General features: G+C 37.9%; 6 protein-coding genes across 6 annotated transcripts; 2 read left to right on the plus strand and 4 right to left on the minus strand.

Moving 5' to 3' along the window:
• MONOS_12001 (uncharacterized protein) lies at nt 1-270 on the minus strand (the record flags this gene model as incomplete). Its single annotated transcript, XM_067864581.1, has 1 exon — nt 1-270. The coding sequence occupies one exon, from the start codon at nt 268-270 to the stop codon at nt 1-3; it is 270 nt and encodes an 89-aa protein (XP_067724950.1).
• Nucleotides 271-4,775: 4,505 nt separating this feature from the next.
• MONOS_12002 (uncharacterized protein) lies at nt 4,776-12,544 on the plus strand (the record flags this gene model as incomplete). The annotated part of the gene is made up of 2 exons (XM_067864582.1): nt 4,776-10,653; nt 10,854-12,544. The coding sequence occupies 2 exons, from the start codon at nt 4,776-4,778 to the stop codon at nt 12,542-12,544; spliced, it is 7,569 nt and encodes a 2,522-aa protein (XP_067724951.1).
• Nucleotides 12,545-13,855: 1,311 nt separating this feature from the next.
• Nucleotides 13,856-14,674, minus strand: MONOS_12003c1 (uncharacterized protein; the record flags this gene model as incomplete). The annotated part of the gene is made up of 1 exon (XM_067864583.1): nt 13,856-14,674. The coding sequence occupies one exon, from the start codon at nt 14,672-14,674 to the stop codon at nt 13,856-13,858; it is 819 nt and encodes a 272-aa protein (XP_067724952.1).
• A 1,095-nt stretch (nt 14,675-15,769) lies between these two features.
• On the minus strand, nt 15,770-16,300 carry MONOS_12004 (uncharacterized protein; the record flags this gene model as incomplete). The annotated part of the gene is made up of 1 exon (XM_067864585.1): nt 15,770-16,300. The coding sequence occupies one exon, from the start codon at nt 16,298-16,300 to the stop codon at nt 15,770-15,772; it is 531 nt and encodes a 176-aa protein (XP_067724953.1).
• Nucleotides 16,301-18,470: 2,170 nt separating this feature from the next.
• On the minus strand, nt 18,471-22,253 carry MONOS_12005 (uncharacterized protein; the record flags this gene model as incomplete). Its single annotated transcript, XM_067864586.1, has 1 exon — nt 18,471-22,253. One exon carries the CDS (start codon nt 22,251-22,253, stop codon nt 18,471-18,473), a length of 3,783 nt encoding a protein of 1,260 aa, XP_067724954.1.
• A 1,091-nt stretch (nt 22,254-23,344) lies between these two features.
• Nucleotides 23,345-25,858, plus strand: MONOS_17786 (uncharacterized protein; the record flags this gene model as incomplete). Its single annotated transcript, XM_067870739.1, has 5 exons — nt 23,345-23,444; nt 23,721-23,903; nt 24,017-24,201; nt 24,282-24,687; nt 24,756-25,858. 5 exons carry the CDS (start codon nt 23,345-23,347, stop codon nt 25,856-25,858), a joined length of 1,977 nt encoding a protein of 658 aa, XP_067724955.1.
• Between the last annotated feature and the right edge of the window lie 2,114 nt (nt 25,859-27,972).

The raw sequence follows: 27,972 nt of genomic DNA on the forward strand, positions 1-27,972 counted from the left end.
TCATGAGATTTTTGAAGAAGAAGCAATTGAAATGAAATAAGAAGAAGAAAATTCATCAAAAATAGAGAAAGAAATTGATTTTGAAGATAAAGAAGAAGAAGAAGAAGATGATGATGATGAAAGAGAAGAAGAAGAAGAAGAAGAAGAAGAAGGAAATGAAAGAGAAGAAGAAGAAGAAGAGGAAGAAGAGGAAGAAGAAGAATGAGAAGGAGAAGGAGAAGGAGAAGGAGAAGGAGAAGATAAAAACGAAGAAACTGAACGAAGAGTCATACAAATTCATTTTCCATGAACAACCTTTGAATCCTCATCATCTGCAGTTGAAAAGAAAACTGTTTCTTAAGTAGAAAGATAATCTTTGCAAACAACAGAAACTTCGCCTTGTGCATAATCTGTTTGTCTGCTTCAGCCATACGATTCTTGTGAATGAACTAGAACTGCTGTTGAGACTTCTTTGGCAAGCAAAAAAAAGATGAATGAGGAAATCAGATGAAGAAAGATGATATCGATGCAGGAGAGAAAGAGAAAGAGAAAGAGAAAGAGAAAGAGAAAGAAAGAGAGAGAGAGATACACAATACGAAGATCAAAATGTTCACCTCCAGCTGCTCTATCAGAGGCAGTCCCATAGTCAATCAGCTTGTCAATTTCTTTTAAGAACAGGATTGAACTGCAATCAGAATGACTTGTACAACTTTGAGCAGGTTCAGATTTGTCTGTGCGATGAATAAGAACAAGAACAGAAACACAACTTGAAGTAAAATGCAGCATCCGAAGTTTCAGAAGCAGCAGCGGCTTCATGTTCAATGACTCGCTTGGCGTTATCAGCGCATGCATCGTGTCTGCTTCTCGATGATTGAAGTGATTTTGACTACGTCTTTAGCTTTGGCTTTGGCTTTAACTTTGACTTTGACTTTGGTTGTAGCAGAATAGAAATATCTGACCCGAAGATATCACAAGCAATGCTCCTTCTGCTTCACAATTTGCATTGAGCTCATTGTCTGCACCATCTGCTCTTTCCTTCTCTCCTCATGACAGTTGCGCTGCATCTCGATCTGATTGCTTTTTTTAAAGAGAATCAGCAGCGTCTTTGTAGTTTGCCTCAACATATTCACATTCTGCTCCATTTGAATGAACATATTCATCTGCTGAAATCGGCTTGTCTACAAAAGAGTATTCAAGCGAGAAATGAAAAATTGGATGAAGTGCGCTGAATGAAAAGGGAACGGTCCATTTGTAATTATTCATCCAAAAACACTCATTTTGCAATTCAAATTCACTGCAAACACTTAAAATGCCTTCAGCGCTTCCTTTGTGTAATCCAATTTTGCTGTATCTGTGATTCTTCATACTTGGCTCAGAAATGACTTCCGAGTACTCCTCTTTCCCTTCATCCACATTTGCCTCTGATGGAAGCAGAATATGTTTGGATTATTTATCTGCGCTTGGAAGAAGATACCAGCTGTAGGTTGTTTGGCTGAATTTCAAATATCTCCGAAGCTTTAACCAACTTCGGTGTATTGATTGGGTCGCTTCATTTTATCTTCCACTTTGGTTACTGCAATAAAATGAGAGAGATAAGACAACAAGTTCAGAAGAAAAGATAATTTGTCTTCTTTCTTGAAAATTCCTCAGTTCAGTTGTCAAGAATTCCGCAACGCTCGTTTATGAACTGCAGAAATGGCATTTCTTCAACCGAAAAAGAATGTTTAAAGCTCCCCCTTTTGGAGCGGATTACAATGAAACAACGACACAATTTGCTTATCGTTTTTTTTTTCTTAATTCATCTGTTCTCCGCAAATAGGCTTGTCTTCTCGCCTTTTCTCTCTTCACCGCTTTCGCTTGCCCACTTTTCTGCGGCTCCTCCTGTCCAACCAGATTTTGCAATTGAACTGCTTGCTCATCGGCTTTCGTCATCTGCTCATTCATCGTCTGTCATGCTCTCATCTTCTGCCGGCTCTTCAAAGAGTGTATATTTAATTCTACATATGGAAGCTTCGAATTAAAGTTAATCCACACAAAGTCGAATTAAGCATTTCTTAAGCTCTGCATAAGCTCCAGCTGCTCCGAAGAAAATCGTTTCTCTGCTCTTTTCGTCACAAACTCTGCTTTTTCATCTTATTTCATTGCTTATTCTGCTGTAGTCTCCAGCAGAAATAGAAGTGTGTCACAATTATCTCATTTGAACACGAAAACATCGATGAAAGCGACCAACAGCGAATGGACAGGTGCTGTTTATTTGCCAATACATCGATGAATGCAACAAACATAAGAGCTGATAAGTCCGAAAGCAACTCGCTCTCATCAGTGGATATGTAAATTTCGATGATATAAAGCACCATTTTGATTAAGCAATTTCACAAAGGATGCAAATTCTTTAAGAAGCGCAAGAAATTCTGAAAGATCAAACAGTTCAATAATAGTTTTATGTTTTTCATTTAATTCTTTTGCCTCCATTCAATCTTTGAAAGATTCCTTGATATGTCAAACGAAAAAATGTGATAAAACAAACAAATGAATGAAATAAATAAAAAGATTGCAAATATAAAATGCAAAATTAAAAGAAATATCTTTCTTTTTTCAAAATCAATTTCAGTTTTTCATCTCAATTTTCAAGCATATAAAAGAAGGACATTATAAAAAAATTACAAAATAAAAGGATGCACATACCTCAAAAGAAAAAAATATTCACTAATCCTTACTGTTTCTCTTTGAAATAATATTTTGAATTTCTTTAAATGCATGATTGCTTTCTTCTCGAAATATCAGGGGAAAGCCTGGCATATAGAAAGTTGCAATTTATTCCATTCTATTTCTTCAATAGTTCCTTTTAGACGCAAGTTTGAAACAACTGAATGGAGAATTTGACCCATAAAAATTCTATGAAAGTTTAAATCAGAATAAAATTTCTTGCAAAAACGTTTTAAAAAACAAAAAAATCAATGAGAAAGAAAAAATAATTAGAAAATAGTGAAATATTATGAGTATGCTTTTTTCATTTTTCAAAAAGTTGAGAGTGTATTTTTCAAAAATAAAAAATTTCGCACAATAATATCTCTTGATTTTTAATGTTTAAAATCTATGTGTGCTTTATATATTTAATATTTTTGCTTATTCAACAATTTTTGGAAATGTTCAAATTTTATTTTTTAATACCATAATAACATTAGAATTCCTGCACTTTTATTTTTCCGTTTTCCGGAGTTTTTTGAATTTGTTGAAGATTGTTTCAAGATGAATCTAACATAAAAAATTAATTATTTTTCATTATTACAAGGATGAAGTGGGAATTTCCAGTTTGCTTCAGTTTTTTAAATAAACAGAAAATTACTCGTTTTGAAGACAGATGTTGCACAAATGTTTTTATTCACTTTCCTTCCTGCACGATTATTTATATTTTTGGAGAAACTCCACTTTTATTGAAAAGTCTTTTGATATCAATGACTGAATGGAATGATTTTCAAACAATGATTCATTCAAGGCCATTCCACGTGATACCAGAACAAAATAGACATATTTTGAGTTACTGTTTGTATTTATTTTCGTTTCTTTTTAGACAACTTCATTTGCCTCAGAAATGCTGCATTTGGTTCGAAAATGCAAAAGAAATGATTTGTTTCAAAGAAACGAAATCTGAGTGAAAACAGACTCAGAGCTTCAACAACAAAAGCACAAAAGGAAATGAATGTTTGAAGTTTTCTTTTATGAAAATTATTTTTGATAAATGTATTTAAGGAAAGTTTTGTTCAATCATCAGAAAAATGGATAATTTTGACAATCACAGAGACCTTCAAATCCTTCTCCGATTGCACAAAGATGTGAACAACATAACAATTCTATAGCAGAAATGGAAATATGAAAAAATTTCCCCTTGGAAAGAGTTGTAATCATGATTGAACAATCTCCAAATATCCTCTTATTCATCAAAAAACAATTTTCAATACTCAATAAAGACAAGAAAAGGATTAATTAAGACGTTTTTGAAGGAACAGGAAATTATATGAAAATGGCAAATTTTTCTTTGGATTGCTGATCGAGAATGACCTGAAATGAGATTTATTCAAAAATAAACTGGAAATTAGAAAAATAAAGGTGAATTCAAAAATTGACAGAAAATATTGAATGCCTCAAAGAAGAAGAAAGATTTGAAAAAGGGAAGATATGCAATAGAAGAGAGCAAAAGGAGAATCATTTGAAAGAACAAATGAAGAAAAACCAGAAAAGAGAAGGAACAGAGGATAATGAATCAAAAGTCAATTACTCTTTCTGCAAAAAGGAAAAAAGGAATTCCATGGAAAGACGTATCAGAAAAGGAGAGTTTGGAGGCACGGTGAAGAATTGAAACAATATTATTCAATGAAGCAAAACAATAATATGCTGCTTTTGAACATTCAGAATTTTTTATTGGTATTTTTATTTTCATCATTTTTTGATATTTTTTTTTCTCTTTTTGTATTTTCAGGAATATTTGATATTAGGTGAAGAAAATAGGGTGATATCAAATGAATGAAAATAATTTAACGAGAAAGGAGATTACGAAAAGGAGATAAGAATTTGAAACATTTCATTCAAACGGATTATACGAGGAAAGATGAGATTCAAAAATTTAAAAGAAAAAAGAAGGAAATCAATTGAAGATGGCAGTTTATTGGAATTAATATTCAAATTGAATGGTTTAGAAAATGGAATCTGTGCAGGAAATAATGATTTTTGATGTTTGCTAAGTAAATGGGATATCATCAAAAATATGGGATCATGAACCCATAATCATCATTGAAACAATGTTTCTTTCTATTTTCCTTGTGTGTTTGTCCTCAGTAATTTGTAGCAAAGACAGAAATGATAGATTGAGAAATGAATATGATGCTTTCCATGTTCGTGGAATGGAGAAGAGTGGTATTTTGGAGAGGGGAAGTGTTGCTCGAATGTTCTGCGAAATGCACAACTCATCAGTTGAAATGAAAGGGATGTTGCTTGAAAAGCCAGATAATTGTGTGATGATTGAAATAAGAGCAGGATCGTTGCTGCAGGTTGAGGGAAGTGTGTTTGTGAGAAAAAACGAGTGGAATGGGAATTATGTGAGGAACGGAGGGACATGCTGGCTGATAAACACGACTTTGAGAGTTGGGAATGGTCAGGAATGTGGAATGATGGGGAGTGTGGTGAAGATGGAAGGGGGTGATTTGCCTTCGTTGTTTGTGAGAAATAGTGAGTTTGAGGATGTTGTGTTTTGTGGGAGTGGAGGAAGTATTCTGAGGGATGGTTCAGGAAGTTTTGAATTCGTCCAAAACTGCAAATTTGCGAATATAACACAGAAATATTGTGAAACAGAGGAAATACAAACTGAAAAAGAGAGGATAATGAGGATGAGTTTTATGGAAGATTGTGATGTTGAACGGTCGATGAATGTGCTTGAAGGAGGGATTGTGAGTGGAACAGAAGGATCTGGTTCATTCACCTGCAACAATTGCACATTTGTTCAGAATGAAAGAATGGATCGGAAAATGAGAAATACAGAAAGGGTTGAAGCCACTGTGACACAGACATATAAGAATGCTGAATGGATTGGGTGTAATGCTTCATGCGGAGGAGCGCTGTATGTGCATGACAATTCGAGTGCAACACTGACAGTGGAGAATTCGTCATTTGTGAAGTGCAATGCGACATCCACAAGAGGAGGTGGAATATTTGCTTTGAAAATTGGTGAATGCACAGTGAAACATTCCACATTTGTTGAGTGCTATTGTGTGTCATCAAATGATAGAGGAGGTGCTGGAGCAGAAATTAATGATATGACAGTTCAATTTTTTTTTGAAAACTGTTTGTTCAAAGATGGATGGTCTGGAAATGATGCTGGTGGACTCAGTATTTGTGGTTCAAAAACAAACAAAACAAAAGATTGTATAATAAATTGCTTTTTCCAGAATTGCAGTGGGCATTGTTCAACAAGTACTGATGGAGGAGGTTTGAATAATTGGAATGTTGTTGATAAAGTTGTTGCACATAATTGCCTTTTTCAAGGATGTTATTCAGATTTTCAGGGAGGAGGTGTCAGCATCCAAACAAATGGAAATCACGGAAATCTTTTGCGATTTTGCTTTTTCCACAATAACACTGCCATATATGGAAATGATATTTTTGTTGAAGACAACAGCACACATTCCCAAGTCATTTGGTGCTTCTCAACAAGCATAAATGGAAATAGATATTATGCAGGTGGAGATAAAAGTGATTGGCTTCCAAATGAAGGAGGAAGAAGCAGATTTGTTGCTTCAAGAGAAAATCAGACAAATGCCAAAGACACATTCAGTTGCGGATTGAATGAAAGTTGTGCATGTTTGACCATTAGTCATTGTCTATCCCAAATGATTGAGGGTTTTGTGGAGGAAATCAAGGTGTTGAGTGGAACAGTTGTGGAAGGAAAAGGAGTTGATGTTGGGGAGAAAACAATCACTGTGAATGGGGTTTCTTCAGCTGGTTCATCCATTGAAACAAAATTTGAATCAAATGGACTGAGTCTGTTTTGTGTCGGAACAGGGGAATTGAGTGTGAGCGATCTGTCGATTGTTCACAATACATCGTTTGAAAACAACAGGCAATGCAGACTGTTTGAGGTTGAGGGAAATGGGTTGATGGATGTGAAGCGAATGAACATCTCGATGGATGCAGCTCATTCAGAAGAGAGGAGCATTCAGAACTCACTTGTGAAACTGGAGGGGGGAGAATTGAAGATGCAAGATGTGAGATGGGAACAAACATTCAGCACCACAAGTGTGATATCTCTGCTTCAAGAATCATCTGTGACATTGTCTCTGGATAAATGTGTGCTCAGCAACATTGTGAGAACAACAGCAGGATCATCGCTGATGAGTGTGGGTGAAGGGTCACATTCGATAACTCTTGAAGGATGCACGATTGATGGTTGTGGAAGTGAAGACTGTGAGCTTGGAGGAGGAATGATGGCTGAAATGGGGAATATTGGTTCATTGAATGTGAAAGGAGGCATTGTGAAGAACTGTTATGCATCAGCCACACAAGGGAGAGGAGGAGGGATTGGGCTGAAAGTGAGAGACATAAGTGCAGACTTTCTGATTTCATCAGGATTTGAAGGGAACAGGGCCAGATGGGGAAGTGACATTTTTGTTGACTCAATCGATCTGGAATCAACTGCAACAAGTGAGAAGATCACTTCATTGACAGCTTCATTGGAAACAAAGAGCAAGATGCAAGGATATGAAAATGGGGATGAATCGTTTCCAATTCCACTGTGTATCTATTTGTGGAACAACTTTTCAGCGCCAGCGTTTGTCGGGGGAGGATCATTGAGCCATGATTTCTCGAAGTGTGGATTTGAAGAGTTTCCGTGTTCATCCATTTTGAAGGCAGTGTCACTCCACTTTGAAGGGAAGAAAAAGGATGTTGCTCTTCTTGAGCCATTTGTCTTTGAGGAGGAATTGGGGTTGACTTCGAATGAATGGAGCATTGCATCCAAAGAGAATGAGATGAAGTGTGATGTTTCTGATCAGAAAGAGGGAGCTCAAAGTGGATTGATTGAAAACACAGTTTCTGTGTGTGTGACTGGCATTGTATTTTCTTTGAAGAAATCACTGACATTTCATGAAAGTGTGTTTGAGTGTCATTCAGGGAAGCTTGCACTGAATGGATGTGGGATGGAAGGAGGCACTGAGACTGTTTCGACAGTGTTTGTGAAGGCTGTTGGAGGGGTTGTGGAGGTGAGTGAGTTTGGATCAGAGAATATGAAAATTGGAGATTCATCGATATTTGTTGTTGAAGGGAATGCAGAAAGTGTGCCTTCGATGAATATGACGAAAAGCAATTTTGGAGTGGTCACATTTGGTGATGGGTGTGTTGTTGAGTGCCACGAGGGGATTATTGAAGAGATATCAGGATGCACATTTTCATCGATCGCTCGTTCACAGGGAAGTGGAGGATGCATCAGCATTGTGAACAATAAGGATGATAATGATGATGGAAGAGATTTCAAAGTGGAAATAGATGACTGCACATTTGAAGGGTGTGCTATTACTGGAGAGGAGGGATATGAGATTGGAGGAGGTGCACTATTTTGTGAAGCATCTTCAAAAACGAATCTTTTGATAAATTTGTGTTCGTTTTATTGTTGCGCAGCACCATATGAAGAGGGAAGTGTTGGATATGGAGGAGGAATAATGCTGAAGATACTGAGAGAAGAAGAAGGAAAAGCTGGCTTTGTGATATCCTCACCAGTTTTTTCATCTGACAAACCAAACAACGCAAAATATGGGAAGGATCTGTTCATTTCATCTGCATCGCTTGCCAAGAGCATCAAGAACGAAACACTTCCATTTGTGAAAGACAGACTGGAGTTGCTGACAGAAGATTCGATGAAGGGGTATGATGGAGAAGACAAGGAATGTGCAATCCCGCTGATCTATTTCTGGAAATCTGTTGGATCGAGTGTGTATATTGCAGAGGAAGGAAACAATGTTGTTGTGTGTGGGTTGTTGGAGTATCCATGCCGATCTGTTGATTATGGAGTGAAGCGAGGGAGTGACTTGGGGATTGAATCAATCGCAGTTCAGGGGATTTGTGATGTGAGGAGTGTGATTGAGATGAGTGGGATGAAGGTTGAAGGAACAAATGGTGAGTCAGATAAAATCCAATTTGCTCAAACAATTGAAGGGGATGGAGATGCTGTTGTTGAGTGCAAAGGGGTTGTTCAGTTCAGTGAATTGGGGATTCTGATTCCCAGTGCCTTTGACAACGGAGCAAATATCCTCATCCAGACAGGTTCAGATGCAATCAAAACGAGTGTTATTGGATGCTCAATTCACGCAATTGGCAATGCTGAAAGTGCGGTGTCATTTGTTCTGATCAGTGCATTGAAAGGAATTGTTTCGATTGAAAATACAGAAATAGCTGGATTCTCAACGATGCATGAGATTATGAGCATATCAGCTGATTGTGTGACAACCATGAGCGATGTGTCCTTTGAAGATATTTCATTGAGTGGGAAAAGTGCTATTGCGATGAGTGAAAGTGTGATTCCTGGAAGGGGGAATGATAATGAAGGGGAAATATGGAATATTCTGTTTGATCAATGCACATTTGCGAATGTGAAGCACAACGTGACAAGCAACCCTTCGTTGCTTTGTTGTGACATTTCAAATGAAGTGAGATTGAAAATATGGAATTCGACAATTGACAATTGTGGATCGACAAGTTCTCATGAAGGAGGAGGGATGTTTTTCCTTCTCGAAGAGAGGGGGAGACTGGAAGTGAATCACACAAATGTGACAGGGTGTTTCTGCTCGAATATTGGGAGAGGCGGAGGGATGTTTTTGAAATCACAAAGTGTCTCACAGAAGGCATTGCCATTTGTGCTGTCGAACATCACATTCCTTCGGAATGTTGCATCGAAGGGGAGGGATGTGTTTGTGAAGTGCACAGACCTTGATTCTCAGATAAGTGAGTCACAGTTCCTGATAAACTTCGGGGAGCCATTTGTGAGGGAGCTGGCGATATGGGGATGCACAGCAGACAATTATGGGGATGAAGAGGATCTGCTGAGGAGAATGTTCGGGTTCAGGAGTGAATTCATATTTGTTTCATCGATTGTGGGGAACAGCAGCGACAGCAAGCAGTGTGGGGAGATGAAGAGCACATGCACATCGCTGAATGTTGGGGTGAGCCACATCATCCCATCGGATTATTCGCAGCTGTTTGTTTGGAATGAGACAGAATTGACTGGTTCATGCTCAGCTGAGAAGGTGACGATCAAGTCGATGGAGGCGAGCAGGAATGGAGAGATAAAAGTGAAAGAGATTGAACTTGGAAGTGAGGGTGTTGTGAGAACATCAGAGTCTGTTCGATTTGAGAATGTGTCATTTGTTTTTGGTGGAATGGGGAATATTGTCTGCTCGTGCTTGATGCACCAGCTGAATGGATCTCTCATTCTGGAATCTGTTTCATTCTTGTCAGAGAGCAGAACAACAGAAAATACACAGATTATTTTTGACTTTTCTCTGATTGTTGTTGAAGAAGGGTTGTTTGAGGCAGAAAAGTGCATCGTTGGCCACTTGAGCTTCTCGAATCCTGTATTTGAGATATTGAGTTCTGAAAGGGCAACATTTGAGGATGTGGGAGTGGATGATGTGGAATGCAGGAGTTCGTTGATTGAATGTGGGAAAAGTGAGAAAGTGAGCATTTCGAAGCTTGCAGCCACAAACATTGAGTTGGAAGAGAGAAGCCTTATATCACTTGAAAACAGCCACTCATCACTCGTTTTGTCATTGATATTATCATCATTCACAAACATCAGCCGATCGAGTGATGGGTCTTGCATTGTTTGCACAAGTCAGCCGATGATTGGATTTGAGATGTGCAACTGCTCTTTTCACGAGTGCACATCAGAGTCACCAAAGGGGAGCCAGGTAACGATAACAAATGCAAACAAAATGTTAATCGATTTGTGCGTGTTTGAGGGGAATCTGGAAACAGGAACAGAAGTGAATGGAGTTGCTGATGAAGTGTGCAAATGGAATGGGTCAGTTGTTGACTTGTCGATGAGTGAAGCAGTTGTGAGAGACACCACGATTTGCAACTCATCGAAGGGAGGGATGAGTGTGAGTGGAGGATCTGTGACGATTGAGAAAGGGAGTTTGTGAATAACAATCCTTCGATTGTGAATTACCAATCAGTCAGAAGAAACATTATTTGCTTAAATTCTGCCTCACTGACAATCTCCAGTTTGAAAGGAGGTGATGGAGTGAAAGACAATTCATCACTTTGGATTCTGAATGAAGGATGCAATTTTGAAGGGATTATTTCTGAAAGAGCATCCCCATTCTTCATTCCAGTCCTGGAAAATGTTGAAGCAAAGGAAGTGGGAGAAGAAGTGGAGATTGTGTTCAAAGGGAAGGAGCTGCTGCCATGCAACTTGTCATTCATGGTTGTGAGGCAGATGGGAAAAGAAAAGCAGATTGAGAAGCATGGATTTGATGAAAGTGGATATGTGTCAGAGATAGAAGTTGAAGGGAGACTGTCGAAAGAGATGATTACGGAAGCAGGAGAAGGGGTGGAGGTGAGCGTGTGCATTCTGTTTGGAGATGGAAATAATCCATCATCAACAGATTCTTTCATTGTGAAGAACAAGAGCGAATCAAAAACAAATGGAGAAGGAAAGCTTGTTGAAGGAAGGAAAGAAGGGAAATCATATTGGTTGTTGATTGTGATTGTTCTTGTTGTTATATTATTGATTGTTCTGATTGTATCTGTTGTTTTGGCTATTCGATGGAGGAGGGCGAAGAATGAAGCGAAAGATCTGAGAGAGATTGTGAATGACACAGTGAAAAAGGATCCAAAGGCATTTGAGATGGTGACGATGGAAATGTCACCTGAGGATCAGTGGAGGAGAGCAAAGAGGGAGGCAGAGAAGAAGAATGAGGAGAGGATGAAGAAGAGAGTGTATGAGAAAACATTGGGACACTCCGAGTCATCAGAGCATTTATTGAGTGAGAGTGGATCGACAGAATACATCCTTGGAAGGGACTCAGACAAGATCCCAGAATGGATGTTGGAGAAGGTTGATGAAACAGAAGAAGAGACAAGAAAAAGAACACAATCTCCATCAATATCTTCGACATGTTCAACTGATTCAGATTCAACATTTGTCCGAGGTGAGGATCTGTGTCCAACTACCTCATCGATGTCGAATCTTGTTGATGCAATGGCCTGCTCATCACCTCATGAGAAGCTGATCGTGGATCTGAGGGATTCACTATTCATGCTGCTTCATGGGAGGAATAAGACAAAAGAGATGGCGATTGGGAGCTTGAAAGAAAGAGAACAAACAGCCGCTCAAGTGTTGTTCTGGGTTGCTAACCTCGCACTCCACTCTTTTGAGGAGATGGAAAACCCACTTCAGTCGTTGGCCAATCTGAGCCCACACATTGTTCTGTTCTCAGAACACATGGTGATTTGTATTGTGATGCACTCTGACTTATTGTCAGATGATGATTCAGATTCATCCTCCATCTCATCATCAACAGTTGTGACATCTGCCAGTGATGATGGTGATGACGATGAAAGTGACTCTCTTCCCTCATCAGCATTTGAAGAGGATGAAAATGCTTTCAAAAAAGAGTGTTTGCGATGGAAGGCGCCAGAGCTGCAGATGAGCAAGAAGATGGGGGCGACAAAGGAGTCGGTGGTATTCTCGATTGGGATGATGGTGTGGGAGTGTGTGACGCTGGAGATCCCGTTTGGGGAGTATGAGGGAGTGGTGACAGGGCAGAAGATAGTGAATGGGGAGCGGCCGAAGGTGGAGAAGATGGGAGGGAGCAGTCTTCGGGAGTTGGAGGAGAAGTGTGTGGCGCAGGGGTGGGATGAGCGGGTGACATTGGGGGATGTGAAGCGGGAGCTGTTCATGAAGATGCCGATGGGGTCGATGTTTGTGACGGCATCAGACGCGTTGGATATTGGAGATGGATCGAGATGTGAAGAGGCAGACAGCGAAGACACAGATGGGAGCTTCAGTCGGATGGAATGAAACGATGATTTTTTTTTCATTTGAGAAATGCATTTGGGAAGCATGAAGAATTGAAAAGTGGAGCTGGGAGAATGTTGGATGAGAAGAATCGAATGTTTGTTTGAAAGCAATTCCTTCCTTTGTTTGTGTCTCGTTGGGAAGAAAAGTGCATTGCCATATCACATTCATGCTTTCGGGAGTGGATTGTCATTCGCTGCATTCTTCGTCCCGAGCCATGGTGAGGCTTTCACTTTCTTCCTTTGGACAACTGGAGTTTTCCCAATAGGCACACACCTGGTGATTTCTGTTTCAAATTCAGTATTATTGGGATGTTCTTTTTTTCGTTCACATTTGTAATTTTCAACAGTTTATTTTTCTTTCACACAGTGAGAATGCAGAATGGGAGGATGCCAATCATCTCTGTTATCTGTAAGAAATAGAGTTTGATAAAAGGAAGAGTGAACAATGCATTCATTCAAATTGAGTTTTTTTTTTTTTTTTTTTTTTTTTTTTTTTTTTTTTTTTTTTATGTTTTGAAAGATTTTTGATTCACTTCTTTTCATTAACCACATCAAAATGTTTTGAAAAATAGAAAATATGACTTTTTGGAATTAAAACTTTGTTCATTTGTTACGGGTAATTTTTTATCAAATTAAAAAAAATGAAAATGAAAATATCTCATCTTCAACATTTAGCAATAATTTAAAGTTTTCAAACATTTTCAGTTTGCAGAATGAAAAATCTTTATTAATAGCTTGTTTTTTGTTTTTATCGTTCATATTTTTTTTATATAATAACAACAAAATGGCTCAGTAATGATCACATTCATTTTTGTACTAATTTTTATGATTATATTTGAAAGAGAAAATGGTTATTTCACTTCCTTCTCTTGTATTTATGAGAGCGCCACGTTATGGGTTAGTCACCCAGCTGATTAAAATGGCACTTAATGAAATGGTGAACAAAGGAGCAAATGTGAATTTTTAAAAGGGAACTGACACTTGGCAAATTGAAAATTATTACAAATGCAGTGAAAACACATGTTTGAAACAAGAAAGATACAATTTAATTAAATTAAATGTTTTTAAATGCAAACTGTAAAGAGAAGGAATTATAAGTGTTGATTTTTTTCCCACATTGTTATTCAGCAATGACGAATTTATAAGGGAATGGGATATCTTAGTTGTGGAGGGAGTAAGAGAAGGAAGTGAAATAACCATTTTCTCTTTCAATCAAAACACAAGCGTTTTGATTACAGAGAAAACATTTATTACACTTCCTTCTCTTGTATTTATGAGAGCATCAATAATTGGGAAGGTTTGATAATGTGAATTAACTTGAACAAACATCCTTTTCTTCGTGTTGTTTCTTTTCCATTTCTTTTCTTCTTTGAGATCTTGTGCGGATAATGAATTCAATCTTAGCCTCGCTGATTACTGTCTGTGAAGCATTGTTTTCTTCTGTGTCCTCTGGTTCTTCAACTTTATCTGTGTATGCAAATACTGTTTGTTGTTTTTGATCTCCGTTTTCACATATTTCCATTGTTGGTATTTGCTCTTCTGAGTTTGAACTGGAATTTGTTTCGGAATCGGATTCCGCCTCAGAATCTGAATCGGACTCTGACGCAGTCCCACTTTCTTCAGGTTGGAGAATAGTTGAATTGCATCTTGCTGTCATGTGGGCCAGCTTGCTTGACACATCTGATTGGACGTAATGCTTTGTGATGGCGTTGCTTCTAGGAGAGAGTCTGGTTAACTTAGCAATTTGGGCTAATGGAATTTCTACCATCGTTAGCGCAGTGATTGACGCATGCTTCAATGAGTAATGCCCGAAAAACTTCGGAATCCCAGCATCCTGAAACATTTCGGCTGCATAATTACGAATCTTTCTCACAGAAAGGGTTTGATGAATTTTCTCATCTATGAATAGTGAAGTTGCATTTGGCTGAGATTCTTTGATTCTGTTCCAATGTTCCTTAACTGAAGCTGCTGGACACACAAGCGGCTGTTCTTTTATGAACGGGATGATAATATCTGGACGTTCTGCTGATGTTTTTAATGATGAATCGAGTTTTATTGAATCGTCTCCAATTGTTGAAATCTGCAGGTTTATCCTTTCCAACTCCGTAAATCGACAGGCGGAGAACAACATCCATGTACATATTGCCTTTTTTGTCTATTCATGAAAGTCAAGATTCCTGTTCTTTCCTTATGATGTTATTTTCTGCAGCAGGAGTTGGGGGTTCCAGATCTCTGGTTTGTCTCTTTTTTTCCTGTTTTCTGATCTTCGGAATGATTTTAATAGTCTTTGCATGAGTGCAGATTCTCCCAGTCCTCGATTGAACAGTAATTCTGAGATGAGCGATAATGCAGCGCATGTTTGTCTGAGCGTCGAAGACTTCGTGCCTTTGTCTTTCAGGCTAATGAAAATGGAAGCACATTTTTCAACCCACTCACTCCATGATTCGGGTGGTTCTCCTTTCCTATTATCTTCCCATATTTCACTAAAACGCACATATCAATATGAATATCCTTTCCATGCGTTTTCGGCAACGCTATTTTTGCTTTCATCGATCACCCTTTCGGAAAATCCCTTTGAAAAGAGCATTCTCCGAAACCATTCTTCTCGGTGTGATTCTCAGGATTGATAAGGACTATTCTCATTCTGCCTCGCGGTAGGCTTGATTCCATCCGTTTCATCCATCTTCCTTCCTTCAAAACCTGGTTCTGTTCTTTCCATCTCCATTCGAAGTGTCTCGATATTTTTATCAGCGGTTCCCATATCTGCCCTCTCCAATCTGGCATCAGAAGAAAAACATGTGCATTTTCCTCTATTGATTTTGCAATCGCTGGGACTATTAGTGGAATCTGCTGATGGGCTAAAATAACACCTCTTTGCCATGATTGCTGGAGTCCGTCTTAGTTGAGTGTGCTTCCAGGAACGCACAATCGGTCCGCTTTCGTGTTCTCGTTCGTTGCGAACGCATCCAACGTTATTTTGAAATTGAGGTTTTCCGTGATCTCGTTTGACTCTTCTTGTTTAATGGAGTAATCTCCCCCTCTTTCTAGCCTGGATAGAGCATCTGCTCTGACATTCTTCGTCCCTGGCAAGTGTTGGGCTTTTATCTGAATGTGATTGTTCTGAACAAATGTCTATATTTTCATCAGCAACTTCCTGAGGTTTGTTCCTGCATTTCATCGATTGACATTGAAAACCGCTGTTGTATTGTCTGATCTGATTAGCAATCTACAGACTTTGTTCACCTAAAGAAGGTTGTTGAAATGGCTGAGTGCTCGACTGGTTGCATATAATTCCCTGTAATTCGAGCTCTGGCATCTCAATTTCCCTGGAAGCGATTGATGAAAATCGTATTTCTTGTTGTTCATTTGAAGAACCGCTCCCATAGCTCTCTCTGATGCATCTGTCGTTAAGGCTGCTTGTGGCAGGAATAATGGGCAAAGCTGTCTCGGTTTGTTCGCATTCAGCCTCGTTATCCATTTTTGAATACTCGGAAGGATTGATGGGTTGATTCTCATCTTTCCTTTCCACACCACCTTTCTGATCATTCTGTTCAGCAGCATGTACATCGATGGAAGAAGGAGTGAAGCTTCCTTGATAACGAAGCGAGTTGCACTTAGCTTGCCAATGAACGATGTGAAATTTCTCACTCTTGTTTGCTTGCATTTCAGTGCTCTGCGCCTCCATCTGTAGCATTCTTTGAGCAATTCTTTCTTTCTGTCTTTCTCTAAAGTTACGGTGAGGTTGGAAGTGTCCCATGAATATCCGAGGAATGAAAAACAATTTGATTGTTCTATGTGGCTCTTTTCCAGATTAACAATTAGTCAAAGTTTCTGAAATAGACTTATAACTTCTTGTGCGATTCTCTTTAGTTCTTGCTTGTCTTGATGGAGCAAGACAATGTCGTCTAAATATGCGACAACTTTCACCTTCCATCTTTCCCGAATGAAAGCAATGACCTTTCTCATTATTTTTGTGAATATTCTTAGAGAGTCCTTGTAACCGAAAGGCATGCTGGTGAAGCAATAAAATTCTTTGTTGAATTCGAATCTTAGAAAAGGAGTGAAATCCTCGGAAACCTTGATGAGATAGTTCACTTGGCTTAAATCCAGTGTGACTGCGAAATCTCCCTTCTTTATTATTCTCTCCATAGATCTATGGTTCTCTTGTTTGAAGTGAATAGTTTTTATCGTATTGTTTAACCTCCTGCAATCCACAATCTGTCTCCAGCACCCGTTCCTTTTCCTGACTTCAAATATTGGATTGACAAATTTCACTTGGTTTTGGTGATTTTCCTAAGAATTCCTGTTTTCACTTGAACTTTTATCAATTCTGCAAAGGCTTCACTTGCTTCTTGTGATTGCTCCGATCTCCTTTTATTTTCCTGAGAATTGATAAGGATTCAACATGCTTTGGCACTCCTCCAAACCGGAACAACTCCTCTTTTGATCATCTTTTCTCCTCCCACCATTTTCCAAGCCTTGACAAATAACGCTGTTTTTCTACCAATTGTTAAGTCGTGTTTTATTGAGACTTTGTATTGTCACCAGAACTTCCTCTTGAATAACCTCTTGAAGCGCTGTTTGTGATAAATGATCGTCTTGCGCTGGTCGTCCGGGGCCAATCTCGAAAAAACCGATAATTCCTTGTTCCGCTTTGAATTCCCATGGTTTGTTTCTTCCTTGCATATGAATTCGAAATACTTGCCAATCCCCATCTTAATTTTAAGGATGTTTTCTTTGATTCTTCTAGAATATCTTTTTGCCTCTGAGTTAACAGCGATGATGAAAACTCGTCTTTCATTTTTTCTGCTTCAGAAAATCCATGTAGAGCTTGTATTCTCACGTGTCGAGTTTCTTTAAGAGCTTGGGCTAAAAGTTAACATGAATCTGCTATCATTTCTTTTGTTGTGTCTTCTGATTTGGTATTAGAGCATGCCGAGATAAGTAACTTTATTGCTGGATAAAGATATGTTTCCGTCCGTTCCGCCACACGATCGAGTGCGTCTTTCCAAAACACTTTGGATCTTGTAAATGGTGGTGGAGCATTCTGGATTAAAGGACTCAAATCTTTATCTTTCAATAATAATAATGCTTCGTTAATTTTATTCTCTGGTGGATGCATATCGTAAAGTGAAATTTCTGGTGGCTGTCCAAATATTTCCATGAAAGCTTGCTGCAAGGAAGAATCTCCTTCATCTTCTTCAATTCGTGTTGGATCTGTCCGGCCATCAAGCTCCGACTAAACGCTTGATTGGGAAGCGGAATAACTCCCTGCTATTGAGGGAATTGCACTCGGAGGGCAACCAGTCAGCGGAGCTGCGCAAGGTTCGGTTGCGAGTCCGGTTCCCATGAAGATGGTCGATATGTTTCCTTTTTGAACAGCGATCGTGACTGACCCATAACGTGGCGCTCTCAAAAATATAAGAGAAGGAAGTGAAATAAATGTTTTCTCTGTAATCAAAACGTTTGTGTTTTGATCATTGAAAAAATAAATCAATAAATATCAACGTTCTTTTTACAAAAATAATCAAAACTATTGATTATCGAAATATAATCTTTTTTTTTTCAGCAAGGAGCAAAAGTGAATAGCAAATGAACGATGATTCTTATATAAATTCTGAAAAAAGAAAAAAAGAAAAACAGAAAAACAACTTATTCTAATATATTCATCAAGGACCGAAAACAGCCTTGATGATGAAAACAGTTAATAGTGTTGTACAATGAAAATATTTAAAAACAAAAAAGGAAAAATACTTAATATAGCTCATTTGGCGACAACAAACAAGCATATCAATAAAAATACAAAACATCAGCTTAACTGGTTTAACTTATGAATAAAATCAAAATAGAAAAAATAATAAGTATGCAACTTTTCTTTGTCAATATGCATCAACAACAATCACTGAATTCACTCCTCCATTTATTTTTTAGTTGTTCCGAGATCTTCTCTTCCTGACAACAACAATTGCAATAATCACAACAACCACCACAACCACCACAACCACAATAGGAACAACAATAGCAACCACAGTTCCTGCACTCATCATCTTCTTCTTTTCTGGTTCTGGTTCATCTTTCGGTTCTTTGTGCTTAAGGTATTTCTCATACACATCTTCAAGATCACCACCTTCTTCTTTTGCCCCCACAATCCATCCTTTATTATCATCGTTGTAATCCTTCGCAAACCCAAATGCATCTTCTTGCTTGCTGTACTCATCAAAGTCTGGCGCAATAATACACAACGATGCAACCGATGAATCTTTCCCTTTGTTGTCACCAAACTCAAGTTTGCCTTCACCCGGAAGTTTCAAATTACCAACCGCATCTTTCACTTCAATGAGAATAGCTCCTGCCTTTCCACTTGCTGCTTCACATGATTTGAATGAACATTTTTTATCTCTTCCCATTTCCACTTTTGAACCATTATCAACCATCTTGATCATAACACCCGCAGACAATCCCTTCGATGATTTCACTTCATTCATGGTCAACCCTTCTATTTGAACACTCGAAGCTTTATCAGCGGCATCAAGAATGTTGATTGCTGCTCCGTCTGTCATACTCACTTTATTGATCTCAACTGTATCAAATTTGACTGAAGAGGATTCGCTAATAACAAACAACGATTCTTGGAATTTCACTTCATTATTGCCCTTGCATTCAACTCCACTCATTGTAAGTTCTCCTGCTTTCACATAAACAAGATGGATTTTTGCAACTTTTTCATCATTACTGGGTGCAACCGGCTCTGGTTTCACAAATTTGCAGTTCACTAAATTCAACTTAGCATTTTCACAGTCTGCAACGATCAATGAATGTGGATCGGTATTTGATTCCTTTGTCTTATCCAATGACAATGGGAATAAGAAGGAAATTCCTCTGAACTCAACTTCACTCTTGCATGTGAACAAATGACTGTCTGATTCAACATTGCAATCGATCTCCACTTCTGTTTCTGATTCTTCTTCATTAGCTTTGGTTACGCCCACAATCGTTGTCAATGAAAATTTCTCAAGTGTGACAGCTGCAGCTTTGAATGATTCATTCGTTTTGATGATGTTGATCTTGAAGTTTTCTCCTCCAACACCCACTCCAAACAATTTGTATGCTGAATCCAGTTTTTTCTTTGGGTTGTCATAGCTCAATCCATCTTTGGAATCATCTGTTGCTCCTTCACTGACATACACATTTGTTATCGGATCAAAATACACTTCTGTGAAATCAACTTCATTTTCATTATCAGTTCCTTTTGCAACAACAAAGCATTTATTTGTTCCTTTTTTGTATCCAGATGCAAAGCTTTGCTTCATCGCTTTTGCAATGTCTCTGTGAAGGCTGACTGGCACATCCAAATATAATCCTGTGTTCTTTTCAGCATTCGAAGTTGCATCTGAATCTGAAACCTTGCATCCAGTAAATTCTAAATTGGTTCCTGTTTCTGGCCATGTCAGTTCATCTGCATTTGTTACGTTTTTCAACTCCAGATATATTGCTCCTGATTTCCCCTTTGTACATGTGCAATTTTCAAATTTTGTTTTTCCGTTATCTTCAACTGAAAATGTGCTTCCTGCGTGTTCGCTCTTAACAAATAATGCTCCAGTTGTTGCAGTTGTCTCATTTTCCGATTTGCATTCTGTGAATGTGCATGTGTCCAATTTCACTGAAATAGCTGCGTCTGTATTTCCAACAATTTTCACCACAGCACTATCTTTTGATGTGATCTTCTTCAGATTCAATGATGTCAATGAAACAGTTGTTATTGTTCCATCAACTAAAAATGGTGTTGTTGAAAATTTCACTTCGTTATCCGATGTGCATTCGACTTTATTCATTGTCAGTGTTCCTGCACTCACTTTCACAAGATGGATTTCAACTGTTTCATCACCAGTATTTGAAAGCATCCCATCTGAATTGGCAGCTGGCGTTGGTCTCTTAAACTCGCAAGACTCAATTGTTAGAGAAACTGATTCTGGTTCTGCATTTAATTCATTTTCTGCACTTGCAACTGCGTGAATCAATGCAAATGGTCCTGTTCCATTTGAATCAGATCCATCATCATCATCTTCTTGTTTTGCTGGAAAGTCAAAAATCAAATTCATGAATGTCACTGTTTTAGTGCATGTGAACAGATCTGCCTTGGCAGCTTCACCGCAGTCAATCTCAACTTTAGTGTCAGCTTCGTTTCCAGTTTCCTCTGCTTCCACCACTCCTTCGATAGTAATTCCTGTCTCTTTTGAAAACGTCACAGCTTCTGCTTTAAGGGCTGCTTGGTTTGAGTTTTCATTTTCTTTTAATATTTTGATGGAAAATTCTCCTGGCCCTTTTGATTTCTCTAATAATTCATAAGCTTTTTTTATTGTTGAAAATGGTTTTCCTTTTGTTCCATCAGCTTTCTTTTCGTCATTCGCTCCACTTTGAACATATGCCTCATGTGGATCAAAATATACTGAAGTGAAATCAATATCTTCATCTTCACTTTCATCAGCTCCCTTAGCTGCAACAAACCAGTCATTTGTTCCTTCCACATAGTTTTTGGCGAATTTCTTTTTCATCTCTTCGGCAATTTCCTTGAACTTTCCACTGTCTACTTCCAAAAACAAAAACGTCTGTTTATCTGAACCAGCTTTGCACCCACTAACTGTCAATTTTTCTTCCTCAGACCATGTCAATTGATTTGCATTTGTTATTTTTGGCATCTTCAGATATATCCCACCTGATTTCCCATTGGCACATTCACACGAAGTAAATGTTGTTGCTGCATTTAAAAATCGTTTGCTTTCTCCTATATTAAATTTGCTATCTGATTGATCACTTTCAACATACAATGCTCCACTTGTAGCATTAGATGCTTCTTCTGTTGATTTACAATTGGTAAATGTACACCCATGGACATTCACTTCAATATTCTCACTTGTTTTTCCCACAATCTTCACCACTGCACTTGCACTCGACTCTATGTTATTCAATGTCGATGCAATCAATGTGACTTTTGTTGCTTTGTCAAACAAAAACGGAGTGGTTGAAAACTTAGCAGTGTTGTTATCATCACTGAAAGATACTGCCTCCATGTTGAATTCACCTTCATCCACTTTCACCAGATGAATATTGGCTGTTTCTGTTTCTGTTGGACGAACAAATTGGCAAGTGCTAATTGTCAGATTAGGTGACAGTTTGTTTGTATCTGTTGTCATGGAAGAAAGATCAGACAACACTGGAATTGAAGCTTCTGAATTTGCAACCAAATGAATAATAGCCAATGTGCTTCCATCATTAGATACATTTCCAAGTGATAACGGATATATAAACTTCAGATACTTGAATGTCACATTTTGCTTACAAGTGAACAGATCCTTGTTTTCCTTTTCATTATTTACATCAGTAAGATATGTACAGTTTATTTCCACTAACTCAATAGTCTTGTTTTCTGTTTGTTTTCCCCTGATCATTAATGAAACGTTTTTATCAAATGCATTCATTCCTGCAATTAATGCAGATGAATTATCATCTTGCTTTATAATTGTGATGATGTATCCATTTTCATTTGCATCATTAAGCTTATTATATGCATCACCAATCTTTCCAAAAGGATCTTCAGGCGTTCCATTTGTTCCATTTTTCCCGCTTTGAACAAACACTTCTTTAACGACACCTTCTTCGTTATCTGCATATATGGAAAGCACAACTTGCAAAAATACAAATGTCAGAAACATTTTCAATTGATGTTCTTTTCTCAAAGCAATCAAAGATCTACGGACACATTAATTGCACAATCATTATTGCTATTTATGGTCTATCACATACTTCGTATCTTTTGGTATTTTCGAGTTTGCACAGTCTTTTTGAAATAAATTCGAGAACGCGTATTTACAAATATTGCGTCCAAAATAAATGATTTCAAAAAGACTGTGCAAACTCGAAAATATAAGAATTGTGCAATGTGTCCGTAGATCTTTGATTGCTGAAAAAAGAACATCAGTGAAAATGTTTCTGACTTTGTATTTTGCAGTTGTCTCCATATATGCAGATCTTCAAGTGTTTGTTCAAGAAAATGAACTGATCTTTTGAAAAGATGCATATAATAATGATGAAATGGATGAATCATCACATATAAAGCAGATGATAATTCATCTGCGAATTGAAAACGTTTCATTAATGATCGGGTCTGGCGAAAACAAGACTGGTTAAAAATAAACTGTACATATCTTACTGTGAAAAGGTGCTGTTAACTAGGCAAAATGTGACATTCAATATCTGTTTATATATCGTTATCACTGAAATGTATCTGGCTGATGAGCTTGGGTAACATTCTTTGATTGCAAATTCGAAGCTTCATTCAGTCTCTTCCATAACAAACTGTCACCTAATCTGCCTTGTGTTAGTCAACAGCAGAAACAGCCAATATTCATCTGGTGGTGGATGAAGGTGAAGTTAATATCTTCAGTGATATGCCTGCTAAGTTTCAACCACTCCGTTTGTTGACAAAACAACAAGTACATGATGCATCGACATTAATAACATAAGTCAGTGTGAAGTATGGGAAAAGCAAGTGAGTATTGAAGTGAATGTTGTACCTGTGTAAATCAACAGAAGAAGCATCTAATGCTACAAGTGGGCATTGTATGTTGAAAGTGATCAATCAATGGCAAATTTAATAGGAAAGCAAACATTTTTAAATGCAGCAACAACATTACTTCTGTGAAATGTAATCTGATAGATGCCAAAAATAACAAATGCAAATCGGTCTGAGGAAGAAAATTGACAGTTGAGTGCAAAAACTGGTTCATTTTGTTTTTGGAAGTAGATGAAAGTTCAAGAGAAACCGAAATATGAAAAAAGTGGAAACAATGACTGGTTTGTTGCAGCTAAGGAGCTGATGAAGATGAAGATATTGTTTCACTTCAGTATATTTGATCCACATGGGCATATGTTCAAAGTGGAGCGAATGACGCTGATGGAACAAAGGAAAACCATTTTCAACATAATTATTAGAGAAATCAAGGGCCAGGAAATTTTCCATCAAAATATTAAAAGAAAATGAAAACTCAAACCAAGCAGCCCATAAGCGAAGCTGTGACGTTTTCAAAAGACAGGAATTACTATCGAAGAGATTGACTGCGGTAGATCTGTTCACATGCACTAAAACAGTGACATTCATGAATTTGATTTTTGACTTTCAGCAAAACAAGAAGATGATGATGGATCTGATTCAAATGGAACAGGACCATTTGCATTGATTCACGCAGTTGCAAGTGCAGAAAATGAATTAAATGCAGAACCAGAATCAGTTTCTCTAACAATTGAGTCTTGCGAGTTTAAGAGACCAACGCCAGCTGCCAATTCAGATGGGATAACAAATACTGGTGATGAAACAGTTGAAATCCATCTTGTGAAAGTGAGTGCAGAACACTGACAATGAATAAAGTCGAATGCACATCGGATAACGAAGTGAAATTTTCAACAACACCATTTTTAGTTGATGGAACAATAACAACTGTTTCATTGACATCATTGAATCTGAAGAAGATCACATCAAAAGATAGTGCTGTGGTGAAAATTGTTGGAAATACAGACGCAGCTATTTCAGTGAAATTGGACACATGCACATTCACAGAATGCAAATCGGAAAATGAGACAACTGCAACAACTGGAGCATTATTTGTTAAGAGCGAACACGCAGGAAGCACATTTCAGTTGAAGATAACGGAAAAACAAAATTTGAAAATTGCACATGTACAAAGGGGAAATCAGGAGCAATATATCTGGAGTTGAAAAACGTAACAAATGCAGATGAACTGACATGGCCAGAAACAGGAACCAATTTAGAATTTACTGGATGCAAGGTTTCAGATTCAGATGCAACTTCGAATGCTGAAAAGAACACAGGATTATATTTGGATGTGCCAGTCAGCCTTCACAGAGACATTGCAAAAGCGATGAAGCAAAGCTTTGCATCTGGATACAAAAAAGGAACAAATAAATGCTTTGTTGTTGCAAAAGGAACTGATAATGAAAATGAAGTTGATTTCACAGAAGTGTATTTTGATCCGATAACAAATGTGTATGTCAGTGAAGGAGCAACAGATGATTCCAAAGATGGATTGAGCTATGACAACCCAAAGAAAAACTGGATTCAGCATACAAATTGTTTGGAGTGGGTGTTGGAGGAGAAAACTTCAAGATCAACATCATCAAAACGAATGAATCATTCAAAGCTGCAGCTGTCACACTTGAGAAATTTTCATTGACAACGATTGTGGGCGTAACCAAAGCTAATGAAGAAGAATCAGAAACAGAAGTGGAGATCGATTGCAATGTTGAATCAGACAGTCATTTGTTCACATGCAAGAGTGAAGTTGAGTTCAGAGGAATTTCCTTCTTATTCCCATTGTCATTGGATAAGACAAAGGAATCAAATACCGATCCACATTCATTGATCGTTGCAGACTGTGAAAATGCTAAGTTGAATTTAGTGAACTGCAAATTTGTGAAACCAGAGCCGGTTGCACCCAGTAATGATGAAAAAGTTGCAAAAATCCATCTTGTTTATGTGAAAGCAGGAGAACTTACAATGAGTGGAGTTGAATGCAAGGGCAATAATGAAGTGAAATTCCAAGAATCGTTGTTTGTTATTAGCGAATCCTCTTCAGTCAAATTTGATACAGTTGAGATCAATAAAGTGAGTATGACAGACGGAGCAGCAATCAACATTCTTGATGCCGCTGATAAAGCTTCGAGTGTTCAAATAGAAGGGTTGACCATGAATGAAGTGAAATCATCGAAGGGATTGTCTGCGGGTGTTATGATCAAGATGGTTGATAATGGTTCAAAAGTGGAAATGGGAAGAGATAAAAAATGTTCATTCAAAACATGTGAAGCAGCAAGTGGAAAGGCAGGAGCTATTCTCATTGAAGTGAAAGATGCGGTTGGTAATTTGAAACTTCCGGGTGAAGGCAAACTTGAGTTTGGTGACAACAAAGGGAAAGATTCATCGGTTGCATCGTTGTGTATTATTGCGCCAGACTTTGATGAGTACAGCAAGCAAGAAGATGCATTTGGGTTTGCGAAGGATTACAACGATGATAATAAAGGATGGATTGTGGGGGCAAAAGAAGAAGGTGGTGATCTTGAAGATGTGTATGAGAAATACCTTAAGCACAAAGAACCGAAAGATGAACCAGAACCAGAAAAGAAGAAGATGATGAGTGCAGGAACTGTGGTTGCTATTGTTGTTCCTATTGTGGTTGTGGTGGTTGTGGTGGTTGTTGTGATTATTGCAATTGTTGTTGTCAGGAAGAGAAGATCTCGGAACAACTAAAAATAAATGGAGGAGTGAATTCAGTGATTGTTGTTGATGCATATTGACAAAGAAAAGTTGCATACTTATTATTTTTCTATTTTGATTTTATTCATAAGTTAAACCAGTTAAGCTGATGTTTTGTATTTTTATTGATATGCTTGTTTGTTGTCGCCAAATGAGCTATATTAAGTATTTTTCCTTTTTGTTTTTAAATATTTTCATTGTACAACACTATTAACTGTTTTCATCATCAAGGCTGTTTTCGGTCCTTGATGAATATATTAGAATAAGTTGTTTTTCTGTTTTTCTTTTTCTTTTTCAGAATTTATATAAGAATCATCGTTCATTTGCTATTCACTTTTGCTCCTTGCTGAAAAAAAAGATTATATTTCGATAATCAATAGTTTTGATTATTTTTGTAAAAAGAACGTTGATATTTATTGATTTATTTTTCAATGATCAAAACACAAACGTTTTGATTACAGAGAAAACATTTATTTCACTTCCTTCTCTTATATTTTTGAGAGCGCCACGTTATGGGTCAGTCACGATCGCTGTTCAAAAGGAAACATATCGACCATCTTCATGGGAACCGGACTCGCAACCGAACCTTGCGCAGCTCCGCTGACTGGTTGCCCTCCGAGTGCAATTCCCTCAATAGCAGGGAGTTATTCCGCTTCCCAATCAAGCGTTTAGTCGGAGCTTGATGGCCGGACAGATCCAACACGAATTGAAGAAGATGAAGGAGATTCTTCCTTGCAGCAAGCTTTCATGGAAATATTTGGACAGCCACCAGAAATTTCACTTTACGATATGCATCCACCAGAGAATAAAATTAACGAAGCATTATTATTATTGAAAGATAAAGATTTGAGTCCTTTAATCCAGAATGCTCCACCACCATTTACAAGATCCAAAGTGTTTTGGAAAGACGCACTCGATCGTGTGGCGGAACGGACGGAAACATATCTTTATCCAGCAATAAAGTTACTTATCTCGGCATGCTCTAATACCAAATCAGAAGACACAACAAAAGAAATGATAGCAGATTCATGTTAACTTTTAGCCCAAGCTCTTAAAGAAACTCGACACGTGAGAATACAAGCTCTACATGGATTTTCTGAAGCAGAAAAAATGAAAGACGAGTTTTCATCATCGCTGTTAACTCAGAGGCAAAAAGATATTCTAGAAGAATCAAAGAAAACATCCTTAAAATTAAGATGGGGATTGGCAAGTATTTCGAATTCATATGCAAGGAAGAAACAAACCATGGGAATTCAAAGCGGAACAAGGAATTATCGGTTTTTTCGAGATTGGCCCCGGACGACCAGCGCAAGACGATCATTTATCACAAACAGCGCTTCAAGAGGTTATTCAAGAGGAAGTTCTGGTGACAATACAAAGTCTCAATAAAACACGACTTAACAATTGGTAGAAAAACAGCGTTATTTGTCAAGGCTTGGAAAATGGTGGGAGGAGAAAAAGATGATCAAAAGAGGAGTTGTTCCGGTTTGGAGGAGTGCCAAAGCATGTTGAATCCTTATCAATTCTCAGGAAAATAAAAGGAGATCGGAGCAATCACAAGAAGCAAGTGAAGCCTTTGCAGAATTGATAAAAGTTCAAGTGAAAACAGGAATTCTTAGGAAAATCACCAAAACCAAGTGAAATTTGTCAATCCAATATTTGAAGTCAGGAAAAGGAACGGGTGCTGGAGACAGATTGTGGATTGCAGGAGGTTAAACAATACGATAAAAACTATTCACTTCAAACAAGAGAACCATAGATCTATGGAGAGAATAATAAAGAAGGGAGATTTCGCAGTCACACTGGATTTAAGCCAAGTGAACTATCTCATCAAGGTTTCCGAGGATTTCACTCCTTTTCTAAGATTCGAATTCAACAAAGAATTTTATTGCTTCACCAGCATGCCTTTCGGTTACAAGGACTCTCTAAGAATATTCACAAAAATAATGAGAAAGGTCATTGCTTTCATTCGGGAAAGATGGAAGGTGAAAGTTGTCGCATATTTAGACGACATTGTCTTGCTCCATCAAGACAAGCAAGAACTAAAGAGAATCGCACAAGAAGTTATAAGTCTATTTCAGAAACTTTGACTAATTGTTAATCTGGAA

Source organism: Monocercomonoides exilis, assembly GCF_001643675.1.
Source record: "Monocercomonoides exilis strain PA203 chromosome Unknown scaffold31-1199392, whole genome shotgun sequence".
Taxonomy (NCBI): domain Eukaryota; phylum Preaxostyla; order Oxymonadida; family Polymastigidae; genus Monocercomonoides; species Monocercomonoides exilis.